We start from the raw sequence: 13,605 nt of genomic DNA, 5'->3' as shown, positions 1-13,605 counted from the left end.
AATGGCTACTGGTGAGGTATCCTTACTATTTTTACTTGAACAAACATTGAAAAGGTCTGAATCATTCCTTAAGCCATAGTTGTAGCCTGGGAAAAGAGGGAGAGGACAGGCAGTCTAGAGGAAGTGTATGTACCTAAGTGGGAAATCCTAGGTCCAGAGTGCAGTAAATAAACCATGGGGATGTAAGAGGGGATGTAAGAAATCAGAAGGAATTTTGGAATGGGAGAGGGTAATGCAACAGAAATTAGAAGAGGGCAGAATAGGAAAAGTAAGCCCAAGAACAGCGTTATGGGTGTCAGATGAAAGGAAGAACAAAATTTATTGGAGATGTCATGGAGGTAAAGTGAGTGAGGAGGAAAACAACCAAGAAAGTATGAAGGCCAGAGGGGTCTAGCGGAGGGAAGGGGGAACTAGGGAAAAGGAACACACAGAGGGGAAAAACTGAAACAAAATACTTTCAAACTCAGAAGAAATTTGCAGGGAGAGTTAGAGAATATGGGAGACCCATCAGAGGGACAATTACAGAGCAATACCAGAGGGGAGAGAGAGAGGGAGAGAAATGTAGAGATGCAGAGGGGAAGGCATTAGGGAGTCAGCAACAGTTGAAGGAGGTTGACCCAATGAGGATAAAATCACATCTTCATTTTATACTGTAATATAAAATACCCTATCAAAATTTCAGGATGGACTTGCTACTTAGTTGAGGAATAAAGGTAACCCACTACCAAAGAATGGAGGACATGAAGCACCTTTTTTCCACTCGAAAAAGAAGCAATTTTGTTTCAGACCATTTGTTTTTTTCCAATAAAACATTTAGATTTTCCACAAAAAACTGGTCATGTTCCCCAAGATACTTTCAACAGAAAGCAGCCATGATTTCACTTAGTCAAAAATACAGTTTCCCAGAGTTGTTTCACCAAATAATTTTCAGTCTTCCCTAAACCAGATTGCTAAGGGGCTAGGAAGTCAGAGATGGATCCAAGTGAAACTCCCTTGAATAAGAGATCTTTATGAAGTTGTAGCCACTTTGTAAGCGCCTTTCTTACATCAGAAAATGTCTGTTCAGCAATAAATGCTTTTGAAGTCACTGAGTTCAAAATATGGTACTTTTGAACAAGTACCTAGAAATCACTTGCTCATAAATAGTTATCATTTTCAACAGCTTGAGCAACTCCATTACTAATTCCTTTCAATGGTAGGTATAACTTCCACCCTTTCCCCAGTTTAAACAGTAGGCATGAAAGGCATGGGTTCATTTTCACCATTGAGCAAGATGGAACTCCATCACTGGGGAGAGGTAATATTCATCCCCTCCCTTGCCCAGCAGCAGCCGCCAAACTTGTTCAGATGGAATCTTATTCTGCCAATTAAATGGCAAATGGAATGGAATAGTGGAAAATACTCTAATCTGTTATTAAATCATGAATGATTTATTGATTGAGTGGCCTGAATTTGCCAGCTTGTTCACCATGTGGAAGATTTTCCCTGGCCTGAAATTCACAAGCACAGCATACCAAACAGCCTGTTTGCAAGTTTATCATGTAAAATGTTTTCTTAATTTCATCATTTTCTTATTTCTTAATAAAATATGATTATGTACAGGAGGATATGGACTATTCCATATTAGTGAAAGATCTTTCATTTGATGGCTTTCAATAGAATACAGAAAAAGCAGTTGAAAATATAATTACAATCAATATGGAATAAAGCAAAAACCCACCAGTCATTGTAACTGGCATAACTGCATAACCTCTCTCATCCCATTTCCAATTTCATATTACTTTGGTCGAGTTTTCCAATCAAGTTTTGCTGAAATTCTAGCCTTATGAAAATCAAAACCATATTCTTTATTTATGATCCCATAAACACTTGCCACAAAATGAGACCAAGAGTATTATCTGCTTTTATGATACTGGCCTACTGGCAGAAGGAAAAGATAAGATGATCAGCTGAATTTTAAGAGCGACTGTTCAGTGACCTATCAAGATACAACTTTTCTCTTATTGCTGCACTTGAAAAAGACAATAAATAAGGAAAAACTGTAGTGCAAACAAAGGCATAATCTTCATTGTCAGAGCTTGTGGATGACTCTGTGTACCACAGACATTTCATATGGCATGATTTTTAAATGATAAGGGTCTAAGATAGATATTTGATATAGAACCCTCAGAATTATCTTTTTGTAGCTTATGTAAAGTAGTTATACAAGGAGTAGAATAAGAAATCTGTTATTTGTGAGGTTAAGTGTACAAATATGCAATTTCTCTCTGTAGTGTTAAATTAATTTAACTACTGAGATTCAAAAGAAAAACTTTCTGCAGTTATACTACTACAGCTACAGCAGCCAGTCTTAAGAAACCTCTATCCATATTATATTTGGCAACACTTCATTTTAAGCATCTATGTATTTTAAGCTTTGCTAAAATACTACTATCATGATTTTAATAGGGATATCTTTACCCATTAGTCAATATAGTATATACCTGAACAGGGAATTCATTTTTTCCTCCCTCATTAACCTTTAAAGCATTGCAATTTGCATGCACAAATAAACAGTTTTGCTCTTTGAAATGTCTTGGATAGTTTTACACCTTAATAGCTGGAGCCCCAGTTATTAAGTCCCAGTGCTGAAACTTCTCTCTCTTCACTGACTAAGGTATGCCTGACTGGCAATAATAGTCTAGGCCCCCCACTGTGTTTGTCCCAGGGCCTTCAGAAATAAATGACTTGGCATTAGCAGACACAACAGAAAATAACTTTAGATTCACAAATGAAAGCATTTTCAGCACATTCACACATCTCAATCCCCACCTCCTATCTTAAAATGAGTTTCATATGGGTAGATCCCTGTGCCCATGTAGAATCCAACTGACCAAAGTGAGGCTTTGCATCAGCTGCAGGTCAGGACTTAGTGATATATCTACTGTCATGAAGCAAGCCCTGTCTGCTCTACTCTGTACATGACAGTTCCTGTAAACAAGCCAGTACAATCCAAGTGTCCAGCACTGATTTTAGTTTCAGTCTCAGCTACGTTAATTGTCACACGCACACTTTCATTCTAAGAAAGCCTAGTTGCCTCATTTCTGGGATCTGGTGCAGGAGCAAGAGTGCTGGTCAGTGCTTTATGGTGGCACTACCAGGCATGCCTCAGAAGTGATGCAGACATGCCCTCAATGTCCACAAAAACTGGGGCCTTAATTGAATAGAACCAAATGCTTTTTGAATCAGATACTAGAATTCAATACTGGAGACCACTACAGCACAGCCAGGCAGCAGTCCTCAAAGTGCATTCACATCCCCACAGCTTCCGGCAGCTTGCATGATTCCAGGACAGCAGCTGTACCACCAGGAGTGATGTGCACCTATGGGAGTCACCTGCCGCTGAAGGGACCATGGCCATGAACAGCTGGGTGGCATGGGTAGCATTTAAAGGCTGTGGCCCAGGAACTGGGGCCAAGGAAGTTTTCTCTGCCTCAGCTCCTGGCCCCATGGCCTTTAAATGTCACCTGGAGAGGGAGCAGACAGGCAAAACCACTGCCTGCTCCTCAGACTGGGGACCCAGGTCTGGCAAATAAGTACAGAGTTGACTCATTGTTCAAGAAGGGGAGGCAAGCAGCAGAGAAACACCTTCCCCCCTTTGCCCCACAACACCTGTTCTTCAAAGTGGTCAATTCCTAGTCTGGGGAAGTTGCCCTGATAGCACAAAAGAAGGAGTTCTGCCTCCATAGGTATACTCTGAGCTGCAGACACATTTATTTGCAGTTTTGTGAGCAAAATTACAGTGTGTAAGACTAAGCCTAATACAAACAGCTATTGAAAAGGATATAAAAGATATATTTCCATGGGATGACTACCTAGTTGTAGTTTCAGCGTTTATTTTCCTCAAAAAGACTTTAAAATGTTTCAACAATGTTCTGATGGTATAGGTAAAGGGAAAGGAATTTTTGTTGGTTACCTCCTAGGCATCTTTGGGGGAAAAAATAGTGTGAAGTTAATTTACTAAATAGCTAGGATTATCACGTTAGCTACTCAAGGCAGAATATGATTCAGGAAGGGACCTTTCTTCCTTCAAAAGAAAAGAGCAAATGAGTTATGAATTTCAAAACCCCTATGTGCAATTTTGGGTTAAAAAAATATTTATGTATAGTGACATTTTTCAAAAATATGTTAAGAGTTGTAAACTTTTACGTAAAATGCCATGTGCACTTATGCATCATAAAAATGGAGTGGCAATAAAAAACAATATACCTGGTAACAACGTACCTTATCAACCATGAGGAAATTCTCTAGTTTTTCACCATTTTCACACGTAATATCTCCAACTTCTCTTACCGCTTGAGGCAAAAGTTCTTTCACTTCCTGGGCTATTATTCCTATTCATAAAAATAAAGTTTAGTGTAAAAAAAAAAAAAAAAAAGCAATACCACTTATTCACAGATCCAGATTTGTGTTTTCTGTAATGGGGTCATCCTAGAAATTACAGTTTGAGCTTCGAACTACATTTTCCATTTTGTGGAAAATCCTATAATTTTGTTTTTCTCTCTATTCCAAAATGAAACAGAAACAGTTATGATGAAATGCAATTACAAAAATATAAAATGAAATTATTTTTTAAACTTCTGGTTGATTGGAACATTTCATTTTGATAAAGTGAAAAATTTTTTTTGGAATGTAATTGATTTTAATCTTACATTACCCAAATAGAAACAAAACTCTAAACAGCATGTCAAGACTGTATCAGACATATCTTACACTGATATTTTTTTCCTGTTCATTCCTATACAAAATTTTAATCTCAGGGCGTGTCTATTTTTCAGTCACTGTAGCATACAGTATCAACATGCCTGAGCTAGCTTTGGCCTAGTTAGCTCACGTACCACTAGCAGCCTAAGCTCAGCAGCATGGAGCTCAACATTGCACTTAGCGCAGGCAGCAAAAATAAGATTATTTATCTGAAAAACTGGGAAAACATTAATAGTTCTGTTGAGCCCCATGTTGCCATGGCTAGACTGCAACCAGTACCTGAGCTAGTTCATGTGTAGGCTAGTTTGTGTGATGTCTACATTGTACTGCAATTACAGCAGTGGCAGGGAGTTGACAGACCTTAAATGAACACAGGAAACATTTCTCTTTCAACAAAATAGCATTTTCTGATGCAAAAGAAAAATAAAACCAAAACTTTCCAACAAAAATTTTTTGTCCAGCTCTAGTTGCACTTATTTTCATTTTAATCTATACCACAGTGAGCAAATCACTGTAAGAACACTTATCTGGAAGTGCCATCAAATTCTCCCTTTGTGAACAATTTAATAGACAGCTAAATTAGGAACATAGGATTTGCTATACTGGGTCAGACCAGATGTCACTATCATCCAGCATCCTGTTTTCACCAACTGCCATAACCAGGATGGGCAAGAGAAAACAGACAGTTACAGAATATTACAGAATAAACAATTCATAATGGAAGTTTCCTCCTGACCTGTTTCAGTCAATGGTTGGTTATTCCCTGAAATGAGCCAGCTTTTCGTGCTTTTTTTAAAAATGGTGTTCAAAGTGATTTCCTGCTGTCCATATAGATTTCTAATCTTTCTACACATCCCCAAGCTTGACATATTACTAGTCACTTGTGAATCACATATCACTCATTGCCTCTAAATGATTATACAAATTTTATGCCCTTGTAGTTCACTGCCTATCTTATTGGTTTTGTGCTTTGACAAAAGGTAAAGAAAAGAATCCTCATCTCTGTGAGACCTTCTCCTTCACCTTGTTTCACTCTTGCCTTCCAGATTTGGAGGGGGAATTGTCGCTTACAGCATCTAAACATTTAGGGTAGTAGTGCAACTAGGGGCACTGGCAGAAATGACATTTGCCACGTGAGTGGCCCCTTGAAAGTACTCTACAGCTGTGCTCTGACAGAAAAGCATGGCTGCAGAACACTTTAAAAATAACTGATCACATGACAAATTAACCCTCATTTAATGGGGGTTCAGATGAAGCCACTCCAAAGCACAGCGCCTTCATTAACTTCCATCTGATCAGGGCCCAGCTCTATACCTAGATACTGTCTGCAGGGTGGAAGCGGGGAGAAAAAGCTATAGGCTGGGCAAATCCCAGTCCAGGCTAGAGAGGGGACAGGTGGATTGGAGCCCTTTGCCAGCAAGCCCCAGCCTAGAGCTCCCTCCCCTGCTTCTTCCCCTTCTGCAGACAGCACCAGAGCTGGGAGGAGGGTGGGGCTAGGGGAGAGAGGCTGCGGACACACATCTTCTCCTGGATCAGCTCCAAAGTAGCGCACAATCCCCCACTTCCCTCAACCCAGCAGCAAATGTCTGTTGGGTCAGGTGAGGTCACTAACTCTTGGCACTTCACAGAAAGCTCCATGAGTTACAGTAGGGAATTGCATGTCTGTCAGCACCCTAGGTGTGGACAAGTGGGACACTCACCCCAGGTGCTGATTTAGAGGGGACACCAGAATGGGAGCCTCCTGGAGACCTGTATTTCTGCTGCCATAGTGGTCAGGGAGCTCATGCTGAGGCAGCAGCAGCCCACACGCAGGGGCATGAAGGAAACAGGCTTTGAGAGGGGGAGGGGGGCACAGGAGTCTTACCCATGCCAGGAACTCTGAAGCAGTCCTCATCTGTACTACTGCTGTTGCCACCACATGTTCTTGCTCTTAAAGCAGCAGGGTATCTGTACACTGGCTGCTGCTTCTGCTGCAAGAACAACTACATGGGGCTATTCTTGCTGTTGGGTTACATACTCTGCAGAGGTGAGGACAATTCTGGTACCCCCCCCCTAAAGCTGGTGCCCTTCTTGCCACCACAGCAGCTGCAGCAGCCCCGAGAGGAGGTATTTTTTAAAAGGGTGAAATACAGAAAATAATTTAGTTAAAACCTTTAAAAAATAGATATCACCTTAGAGCTGACACCAAAAATGGAAAAGTTTCAGCAGGTCACACCTGCAAAAACTGAGATGTGCAATCGGATAAATATAAAATTTTTCTACTCTGTTTTTAACACAGAAACACAATAAAAAGGCCTTGTGCCCTAAAGAATAAGAAGGAAATGACAGGGTATTATTAATCACTATGGTGCCACATACAAATATAAAGGAATTGGGAAGCTAGAACAAAAAGAGGTTTGACTGAATACCTGTTTCACGAGTATTGTTTATTCCCATAGCAGATGCAAATTCAGGCTTGTAGTCGTACTCGACCAGCCTCATTTTTGCTATTCTTCTCAGCTGCTCATTTGTATCAACCTAATTGCACAAATACCAGGCTTCACATGTTGAAACAGTAAGCATTAAAGGCATGTCAAAAGTTTACTTAGCAAAACAAGGTACCTGACATGTCTACTATCAAATAGTTTCCCATCCTTCATTAACCCACTCTCACTGTGTTCTCACTGACATCTTTGGTTCAAAGATGCACATTCATGCCCAAGTTAAAAAATTCTGCCCAGATCAAACTCAATGGTTCTGCAAAGCACAGCAGTGAATTTATTTTCCTTAGGCCAATATTTCAACAATGCCCAGAATAAAAAAACTGCTTCATGTGTCAGAATAATAATCCACACATGTACTATGATGCAAATTTAAACTCCCTACATACTCCACAGCACTCACCTCCTGGATATTCTGTTTCGCTCGACTGTCAGATGGATGCATGACTGTCCCCATAACTTTCACATTCCCACAGACAACCAGTGCTTCATCTGGGGCATCTGTGTTAATTCCTACTCGACCATGACAGACTATGGTTTCTGGAACATGTCCTCGCTGCCACAATACATCACTGTCATTCTCAAACTGCCCTGGGTTAGATGCCTGAAAAAAAATATTTACAGTCAAAGATATAGTAGCATGGATGTACTATTGCTTTATCCAATTTACCAAATGAAAATGAAATGCCATACAAATCTTTCACATTGAAATTATGCTACTGAGCTTTTCTGACGCATCAAAATGAAAAACAGAATTTAATAACCTCTAACAAAATGAATCCCACAAAACAGTTTGCAGTGCCCAAGAAACTTTGTTCTTGTATTGCATTTTATTATCGTGGTAAGTCAGATGCTCAGCATATAGGTTTGGTAGGAGAGCTCATAATCCTCTCCAAAATGCCAATAAGCTCTCTCCTGGCCTGCTAACAGGTTAAAATTTAGAAGCGAGAACACACAGCAAATTTTAATCTACCTAGTTCAAAAATTATTCCTTGGAACCCTCTGAACATACAATTTATTTCTTTTTTATGCTTTTTCATTCCTCCCTGGTATTTATTTCCAAAGCTCATGGTGAACAAATCAGAGATGGGTCTGGGCTTGAATTCATATATCCTACATTCCCATGACAAACCCTTCAAACAATAAAGCAAGTACATTATTCCTAGAAAGCACAATCTGGACAATGTTTATATTGACCTCCTCCCTATTAGACTTCCTATTATATTATCTACAGTGGCCAATTACCTTTATTATAATTTTCATAAGCAGAGGTGTAACTAGGAAGTTTTGCACCATGGGCAGTGAGAGCGACATCAGCTGCGGCAGTAGCAGCAGCAGCTGTTGCTGTTCTTGTAGCCCCTCTCAGTAGGCATCCAGGGCGGGTGCCCTGCCCACCCACCTCTAGTTACTGTTGATAGTAAGGCTTTTTGGGACAGGTACCATCTTTCTGGTCTACCTGCATATTGTGCCTAGAAAAGTGGAAACGTCATTTCCGAGTAGAGCTCCAAATTTACACCTCAATAATATATATTATAATTGTATCTACTTCCTTTTCCATTTCTCTCTGTTCTTGTTCGTGCCTTTTAGAATATAAGCTCTTTTGGAAAGGAACTCAGCTTTCTTTTATGTCTGAAAGGCACTTAGCACTTTGTTTGTTCTGAAAACACCCACAAACAAAGAAACAAACAATACAGCATAAATAAGCAGTTTCATGAATCAAATATCTTTACCAGCTTTGAACATCCTATAACTTATTAAGATGCTGCAGGAAGAAAAGCTGAACAAAGATTTTTTTAAGTGATTTTTGGACTAATAAAAACATTGCTCTCTGAAGTGGACAGGAATAAATTTATTTTGTAATAAGAAGTGCAACAAATCAAAACTACCAGATGAATTCTGCTTTCATTTATCAGCTGAAACAGGCAAATCTCAACAATATCCAGAACACATTTGCTTAGCTTGAGAGACCTGAAAGGTTTAAAAATAGTAGTTCCTGGAGAGGTCACCATCTGTAAAAGCAAATAATTATAACTGGCATGTTAAACCAACTGTCATTTTCACTGTGGGATCCTAAAATAAACAACTCATTCTACAAGATACTATCTCTTGTTTCAATTTACTTGCACGAGATCAGATAAGGTAATCTGGCTCTCAGGCATACAAGAAAAATAGGATAAATCCTAGGGTTATGTTTGTTTGTTTGTTTTGTATAACTAATTCTTTATTAAAACTGAAATATTAACATTGAATTCAGGCATTAACGTACAAGTAAAATATCAACATGCCAAAAAAATCAGCATATTCATAAAGCCTGTGTTTTTGCAAGGCTATGCCATCTGTGACACACAGAATTGTGCACATCTTACTGTTTGCCACAATTAGAGCATGATCTGATATGCCTCTTAACCACTACTCAGTATGTAGTTCCTTCATCTTTCACTCTACTGTATTGCAGACCAAAGCATATGCTTTTCCCATATAACACATTCAGGATGATCTACCACATTATAATAAGCAGTGACTTTATATATGATCCTGCCTTCTATTCCAAATATGTCAGACCTGTTGAATATAGCTAATGACCTTTCAGCTATATTGCCACTAGTTAGAGAAGGGGTTGGCAAACTACAGCCTGCAGGCTGGATCCGGCCCATGGAGGGACTCTGTCCAGCCCATGGTGGGCCCCTCGGTCCTGCCAAGCCCAGGCACTCCAGCCCATGGCATATCCACTGCCCTCAGGCTTGCAGCAGGACTGGGGAGGCACCATGGCTGGACAGCATTTCCTGGCAGTCCTGATGACTGTCATCTCCTCACTGTCAGGCCCTGCCTGTGCTGGTCTTCAAGCCTGGAGACCAGCACAGGCAGGGCCTGAGCCCGAGGCTGAGCACACAGCCCTGGCCCCAGCCCTGCATGGGGGGTCATGATGAACCCCTAGCCACAATGAGTGGCTGTGGTGGGAAAAAGCAGGACCAGAGCCTGCACTGTGGCTTCTCCCCACCATTGCCATTGCTGCCTCCAGGTTGTCCCAGGCCCCTGAGCCCAGTGGGGTGTTGGGGAAGAGCCATAGGGCAGTCCTAGCTGCCCATACAGCTCCCTGCCTGCTCACAGTCCCATCCCACATACGGAGGTTTTGGTGAGATGTTGCACCAGGGGAGAGGGGCTGCTGACCCAGCCCATGACAGTTTTCCAAAACTAGACATAAAATCTTAGTCCAAGAATGAACTAAATGTAAAAATGAACGCGTCTTCCTGAATCTACAAATCAAAAATGGTGACAAAGCCCCAGCTCACAACAGCCCATAAGGCATGCCAGTTTCTATAGCCAAACATCACATGTGGTTGTGATGCATGTAGCAACATGTTCAGCATAAGTCCACAGCACAACTCAAAGTGACACCTTTAGAGCTGTAGCAAGGTGCCTGAACTACTCTTCTACCACATCCCAGTGAATCTGCAAATATACAACTCCAATGCCTCTGCTCCAGCAAATATTAGCAAAGTGAAATGACAGCCAGGGTCAAGGATACTCCCAAGCTTAGCAACCCATCAGTCTAACCTGGGTAAAACGCACCAATCTTCATGCCAGTATACACAAAGCAGTCAAGTCAAGCAGTCTGCCAAGAGAAAGTACTTTTTTTCTAAGCAACATGCAGTTAACTTGTGGACTTCACTGCCACAGAAAGTGGTGGAGACAGATAATGTAGCCAGGTTCAAAAAAGAGACTGGATAAATTCATAGGTGACAGATCTATTAATGGCTATTGAACAGAATGGTTGGAGATGACTCCTCTGGCATCTCTAAACCTGACAGATGCCAGGATGGGTAATGAATAAAGGATTAGATATATCCAGTTCAGTGCTCTCCATGCAGAGCATCCACTTCTGCCACTGTCAGAGATAGGATACTACTAGGCTAACTGACCCAGTGTGGCACTTTTTACATACTTGTGTAGCCAGTATCACATATGTTCATCATTAACTCTGCAGCTTTGGTGACCAGCGACCCATTTCCAGCTGGGTAAACTGGGGAAAGCCTTCAGCCCAAGTCCAGAGTAGAATTTGAATCTCAGAGGCTGCAACAAGATACATCACCCACTTTGCCACCACACACCCCCAAATTATAGTACTGCAGTCAATTTTGTTGCTTCTAATCAGAGTTCTCTGGACAGCAGCAAACCTGCCAAGGGTCAGATCAGTTCCATGGCACTGTTGCTTGAAAAAAAAAAAAAAAAAAAAAAGAAAAAGCCTGGCTGCAGTTATTCACTGGAGGAAAGGACTGAAAAATAAAAGTTGAGAGAGAGATTTTGCCTCAGTAATGTTTTATATTAATTTATTGAAATGCATATTACAGCCACCACCAAAAAAAGAACCTAGTCAAAGATCTGGGACTTTGACAAATGACTACACACCAAACTAAACTGCACAGAAATGCAGGTAACTAGGAGAGCCAGGTATTTCATAACTATTTTATAGATAATATCATCCTAAAAAAATGTTACTGCCTATTTTAACTGTATTATAATCATCTCACTTCTACCAAAGTTGAATGTGAATTATTTCCAGTAATTATGAATGTTTTCACACAAAGTTAATGCAAACTTGTACCTACCCTCACAATTATCCTTTCAGAGACTTGTGCAGACAGCAAACAGGACTGGTCCTGAGAGACAGCATATAGTCCAACCACCAGCATGAAGTATCTAATTTGAAATGTATTTAAATGGTTAAAAGATAAAATAAAATAAACTTTTTACAAGAAGGAAGTACTTTTCTGGAGGAATTCTGCAACATTAAATCTGTAATAGTTCTTGTATTTTAAGTATTACTTACATTATATTATGGAAAAAAGAGGGAGGCATCTTACTCTGCTTCACTCCCTCTCTATTAAAACTTCATTTAATAAGGCCCATTGAAATCAACAGAAAGACTTCAAAATTGTTAACCCCAAGTATACAAGAATCAGGAGTCATAGCCCCAAAGATCATGAAACCAGCAAAGCAGTTAGGTGTATGTCTTTATTTCTCTTCTGGTTTCTGAGGCCTTAAGACATAACACTCAAGTCACATTTTCCAGCATTCTTTTCCAAGAACCCAAACCTACTTGTTTCTATTATAAACACCAGTATTCTCATAATTCTGTGACCCCAGGAGCTAACAGTGCCTATAAACAAGTATAGAGGCTGATCTGATACACTGCAATTACAGTACTTGGTGCAGACTTGATTAATCGAGTCTGCTGGAGCATGGTGATTACTGCACTCCAGTAGCCTCTTGCACCTTGTGCATCAGTGTCCCTGCACTTAAAAATGGTGGTGGGGCACTTGAGCTAAAGCTCATCAAATGAGCTTTAGTTCAAGCACCCCCACTGGCATTTTTAAGCACAGTGACACTGATACACAAGATGCTGTAGCACTGTAATTAGAGCAGCTCCAAGAGCTGCTCTAATTAAGGCGACACCTCCGGTTCCCCTCCCTGCAAAGCACATAGACTTCATAGACATTAGGGCTAGAAGGAACCTTGGAAGATTGAGTCCAGCCCCCCGCCCAAAGGGCAGGAAGTCAGCTGCGGTCATAGGATCCCAGCAAGATAAGCATCCAGTTTACTCTTGAAGGTGTTCAATGTAGGCGCTTGAACCACCTCCAGTGGCAGGCTGTTCCAGACCTTGGGGGCTCAGACAGTAAAGAAATTCTTCCTTATGTCCAGCCTGAAACGGTCTTGAAGTAGCTTATGACAATTCGACCTAGTCGTCATCCCTTGGGGCACTCTGGTGAACAAACGTTCCCCCAGATACTGGTGGTCACCCCTGATAAACTTGTAGGTGGCCATCAGATCACCCCTGAGCCTGCGCTTTTCCAGGCTCAAGAGCCCCGGGGCTCTCAGCCTGTCATCCTAGGGTCTGCTTCCCTGACTTATCATGCGCGTGGCTCTTCTCTGGACTCTCTCAAGTTTCTCCACATCCCTTTTGAATTGTGGAGCCCAAAACTGGATGCAGTACTCCAGCTGCGGCCTCACCAAGGCCGAGTACAAGGGGAGAATGACGTCCCGGGATTTGCTTGAGAAGCATCTATGGATGCAAGCCAGCGTTTTGGTCGCTTTACTAGCTGCAGCATCGCACTGCAGGCTCATGTTCATCTTGTGGTCAATGATGACGCCCAAGTCTCTTCCTTGCATAGTGCTAGCCACCATAGCACTGCTGAGCCTATAAGGATGCTGCGGGTTTTTCTTCCCAAGGCGGAGAACCTTGCATTTATCGACGTTGAACACCATCAGATTCTCGTCCGCCCATTTGCTGAGCCTGTCCAGGTCAGCCTGGATCACCCACCTGTCTTCTGGTGTGGATGCTTGGCCCCAAAGTTTGGTGTCATCGGCAAACTTGGCCAGTCCG

General features: G+C 41.3%; 1 protein-coding gene across 1 annotated transcript in view; it reads right to left on the bottom strand.

The window, feature by feature from the left end:
• MYRFL (myelin regulatory factor like) overlaps window positions 1-13,605 on the bottom strand; it is a 68,969-nt gene that overhangs the window by 31,789 nt on the left and 23,575 nt on the right. The window contains exons 9-12 of the mRNA XM_059726081.1: window positions 11,831-11,921; window positions 7,627-7,827; window positions 7,152-7,260; window positions 4,264-4,373 (exon numbers count right to left, since the gene is read on the bottom strand). Of these exons, the coding sequence (XP_059582064.1) occupies window positions 4,264-4,373; window positions 7,152-7,260; window positions 7,627-7,827; window positions 11,831-11,921 (511 nt within the window). The remainder of the gene's footprint in view (window positions 1-4,263; window positions 4,374-7,151; window positions 7,261-7,626; window positions 7,828-11,830; window positions 11,922-13,605) is intronic.

Source organism: Alligator mississippiensis, chromosome 4 (genome assembly GCF_030867095.1).
Source record: "Alligator mississippiensis isolate rAllMis1 chromosome 4, rAllMis1, whole genome shotgun sequence".
Lineage (NCBI taxonomy): Eukaryota > Metazoa > Chordata > Crocodylia > Alligatoridae > Alligator > Alligator mississippiensis.
Note: the sequence above shows the minus strand (reverse complement) of the source record. Positions and strands in the feature narration are given on the sequence as shown.